Source organism: Octopus bimaculoides, chromosome 22 (genome assembly GCF_001194135.2).
Source record: "Octopus bimaculoides isolate UCB-OBI-ISO-001 chromosome 22, ASM119413v2, whole genome shotgun sequence".
Classification (NCBI taxonomy): domain Eukaryota; kingdom Metazoa; phylum Mollusca; class Cephalopoda; order Octopoda; family Octopodidae; genus Octopus; species Octopus bimaculoides.
Genome location: NC_069002.1, coordinates 16,826,460 through 16,830,661, shown reverse-complemented (window position 1 = coordinate 16,830,661; position 4,202 = coordinate 16,826,460). Strand labels below are relative to the sequence as shown.

The following is a 4,202-nucleotide window of genomic DNA, read 5'->3' as shown; positions in this document are numbered from 1 at the left end:
CACACACACACACACACACACACACACACACACACACACACACACACACGCACACACACACACACACACACACGCGCACACACACGCACACACACTTAACAATGCCTACCCCTATACATTGGTGGATGTAGGCAATAAGCTAAGCAAACTACAGCTGATGGCCTCACAATCCGTAGGGTCTCTGTAAAATTGCAAGGCATATGTTTTAATTGGTTTTTTAAAATTTTAATTTTGTTGAACTTTCTGGCTGTAATTATTTCTCATGGAACCACTAAGTTTTGCATAGAGTCCTAACCAAATCTAAATCTGGCTCTACTTACCATTTATAATATAGAAATGCGAGATATGATTTGCTTTGTTAATTTCAATAATTTTATTTACAAAAAAGATCAATTTTTGCAATATTTTAACTCAAGTTTTATCAAAATTCTGTTTCAGATAAAAACCATTTTGAAGAAAACCCAAGCAAGAATGCTGGTCTCTGCACAGTGGACTTAAGAGTCGAAGTTTTTAAAATCCCATTTCCTTCAAATTTAAGGCGACAAAAAAAAAAAGAGAAAGAAAATATATTAGATTTAAATATTTAAATATATAATTAAGTAATTAGTGAATTCAAATCTAAATAAACTTATTATTTTTGGAATGTTGTGGAATTTATAATCACAAAGATATTGATGAAGAAGGTAAGGAGACGTTGAAGTTGAAAACGACATTTTTAGCTTGATCTTAAACCATTCACATATAAACTGCATAAAGTGTTCCAACTAAATCCGTCACCGTGGCTTTACTCGATATCAGTCAGCAATCCGTTTTTCGACAAACGGACGGTTACCTGGATACGGACGAGGTGATGTATCAAAACCAGGCTTATTCGACGCCGTTTTCGGTGAAAGACATATTAAACTGGTCCGAACAGCAGTCGAATATGGTGTTTGAAAATTTCCCGGCTGCCGCCAACACCGGCGGTTTCGGAATGAACTTCGCGATGGCAAACGGTTACAACGTGGAATCATCACTAGCCCATCCGGGTAGTCGCTTAGTGGAGTGTGGCGGTGGCGGAGGTGGTAGTGGTGGCGGCGGTGGTGGTGGAGGTGGTGGTGGAAGTGGGGGAGACCCTCATATGATAGCCGTTTCAAACAATCCTTCATGTATCTATGGCAACACAGCCAACCAGGCACCAACCACACCTCTGCAGCCAACATACACCAGCTTGTCTTGTGCACCATCTTCGGCTGCCAGCGATTTACACAACACCCCACCGACACCTGGAACGACACCATCATCTTGCAGAGACGATGACGTTGTGGAAAAAAGTAAGTAAATCCTACCACCATTTCCTTATCTAACTTATGCCTACCTTTGCTAATGATGCATTTTCTGATCTTATCGTTTCCTTGAACTTTCCCATACAGAGATTCGCCTCTATTGTATGTATGTATGTATGTATGTATGTATGTATGTATGTATGTGCTCTTTTACTCTTTTACGTGTTTCAGTCATTTGACTGTGGCCTTTAGTCGAACAAATGGCCCCTAGGACTTATTCTTTGTAAGCCTAGTACTTATTTTATCGGTCAATTTAGCCGAACCGCTAAGTTACGGGAACGTAAACACACCAGCATCGGTTGCAAAGCGATGTTGAGGGGACAAACACACACACACACACATATACGACGGGCTTCTTTCAGTTTCCGTCTACCAAATCCACTCACAAGGCTTTGGTCGGCCCGAGGCTATAGTAGAAGACACTTGCCCAAGATGCCACGCAGTGGGACTGAACCCGGAACCATGTGGTTTGTAAGCAAGCTACTTACCACACAGCCACTCCTACGCCTGTATATTTTTTCTTTTAAGTTCCTGGAAGCGGGTCGCTATAACAAAGCGACAAGATCTTTTCAGTTAAGAGAGTTCATGATATGTGTAAATATGTGGTTGTGTTGGTGTGTTGGTTGAACTATCGATGTACTCACTTCAGTGTGTACATCTATTCATCTAAGGAATCTCAGGTGGAGATTCTTCTGAATGTCGTACAAATTTTCACGGTTCCGCTAATAGATTGGATTAGGAGAATCCGCGCCAGCTTCTTTTGCTTTTTCTTCGAAAACCTAGTATTTCTAAGATTTTGAGTAATTCTGTGTGTGTACATAAACTAATACTGCTATGATGATAGGTACAAATGAAAATTTATAGTCACGATGCAAGAGCTGTAAATTCCGCATTAATTAACCATAACTGTATTCGTTTTGCTTTTTTTCTGGACATTTGATTGTACACTCACATCTGTTAGGCAGCTGACCTCGACAACAGTGCATGAATTTTGTTCTCTCTCTCACAGAACAATATCAGGTCTGCTTATGTTTGCACCGAATTGTTGTTTTTATTGGAGTGTTCCACTAGTATACCTTGTTTTTAGAAGTGTGAATACCTTCTGGTTCTAACATTCCTTTGGGGTATACGTCAGGGCAATCATCTCTATGTGCAGCATTGTAAATAATCTTTGCATTACATCGTGCCTCAGGGGTACTTTGTATCTCGTAGACATTTTGGGGCAGCTGCTGATGATGTGGGTGATATCTTCCATACTGATATAGCAGAACCGACATTTTTTTATCACAACCTGGAGGTTTGGTGGTATCTTTGTCCCTCTTGTTATCAGGTATTTAGTATCTCTTTCCTGTTCCTGGATAGTGAAGGTATATCCTAGGAGGGATGTAATATATTTATCACATGACTATTCTTCCTGTCAATGCTGTTGTTATCTTCTAGCTTACGGGATATGTACGCATGTATTATTTTTTTGTTAGTAAGATGCACGCTTCTCCTTCAGGCTTCTGTTTTAGTAGTCCAGTCCAGCTCCTTTGTCTCGTATGAGATAGTTGTATTCTCAGAGTGCCTGCTCAGTAGGTCTTCCCTAACTCTAAAACTGTTCTTGCTCTCACTTTTGATTGTGCATTTATTGTGGTCATTTCTTTCTTTAATGTTCAGCAGGTGTTATTTGAGTGATACAACGCGTCATTCAAAGGCTGTTTGGACTGAACTTATGCCTCTACCATGATAACACCGTCTCGAATAGATCATATCGGTGTCGCATTTGATATGGAAGTACCAGTGGTAGTTAGTACCATTCTAGTTTTGATGTGTAAGCTGCGGATCTCGTCAAGTGTCCAATCCAACATCCCAAATATTGGTACTAGCACTGGCGCTGAAAAGTAGTGTGAGACACTGTCTTGTTAAATGCAGACAGCTCCGAGTTCCATACTTTTTGGAGTTTGCAGAAGTACTCTCTTGCTATTCTGGCTTTAGTCACAGCACCAATGTATGCAACATTTTCATCGATTCCAAGATACTTGTAATTTTCATCATTAGAGGTGGAGAGATAGACATATTTTTTGTCTGGTTGGCAAGCATTCCTCGGTTGACTCTCATGCATAAGCATTTATCTTGCCCAAATTCTATTCCTGTGTCCCGTGAGAATGTTGCGACTGGTTCTAATTGTTTCTTGATGTCTGTATATATATATATATATATATATATATATATATATATATATATATATGTATGTATGTATGTATATGCGTGCATATGTATGTATTTGTTCATGCATGCATATATAAATACATACAAGCATAAATAGTTGCACAGATATATGGTGGTGGTGGTGGGGAAATTATGTGTATGTGTGAATACATAAAAGAATACAAACACATATATGTAATAATGATCATTGATTTACCCGTGTTCTATCACTGATATGTGTTTGTATATCTGTCTGTCTTTGTATGTGGGTGTGGGTGTATGTATATATAATTTAATATTATATATATATATGTAAATATACAAGAATAAGGGCAGGAAATCGTCAATTAATAATAGAATTAATAATTAACAATTTTGCCAAGTAGTTCAGTATGAAAAAACCTTTATCGGTAAAACCATTTATCATCATAAATATACAGGGATTAGCATTGAGTTGCTTCTCCAACATACTGAAAATTTAGAAATAGCAGTCAAAGAACTACTGATTCTAAACTACAAATTTTTCTCATATATATATATATTAAATTTTTCACATTATGTATGTAATAAGTGCTTCATTACATAAGGACCACCCAGATCAAGGAACTACAAGACACTAATAACGGAACAAAACAAAAACAAGATCCATTCTCATATCAGAAACGAAGACAACTCTAATGCCCTAGG

At 38.2% G+C, this 4,202-nt stretch overlaps 1 protein-coding gene across 2 annotated transcripts in view; it reads left to right on the top strand.

The window, feature by feature from the left end:
- LOC106872625 (homeobox protein ceh-22) overlaps window positions 1-4,202 on the top strand; it is a 116,482-nt gene that overhangs the window by 14,644 nt on the left and 97,636 nt on the right. For both annotated transcript variants that reach the window (XM_052975720.1, XM_052975719.1), the window contains exon 2: window positions 439-1,313. In XM_052975720.1, coding sequence (XP_052831680.1) covers window positions 851-1,313 — 463 coding nt within the window. In that variant the 5' untranslated portion in view covers window positions 439-850. The remainder of the gene's footprint in view (window positions 1-438; window positions 1,314-4,202) is intronic.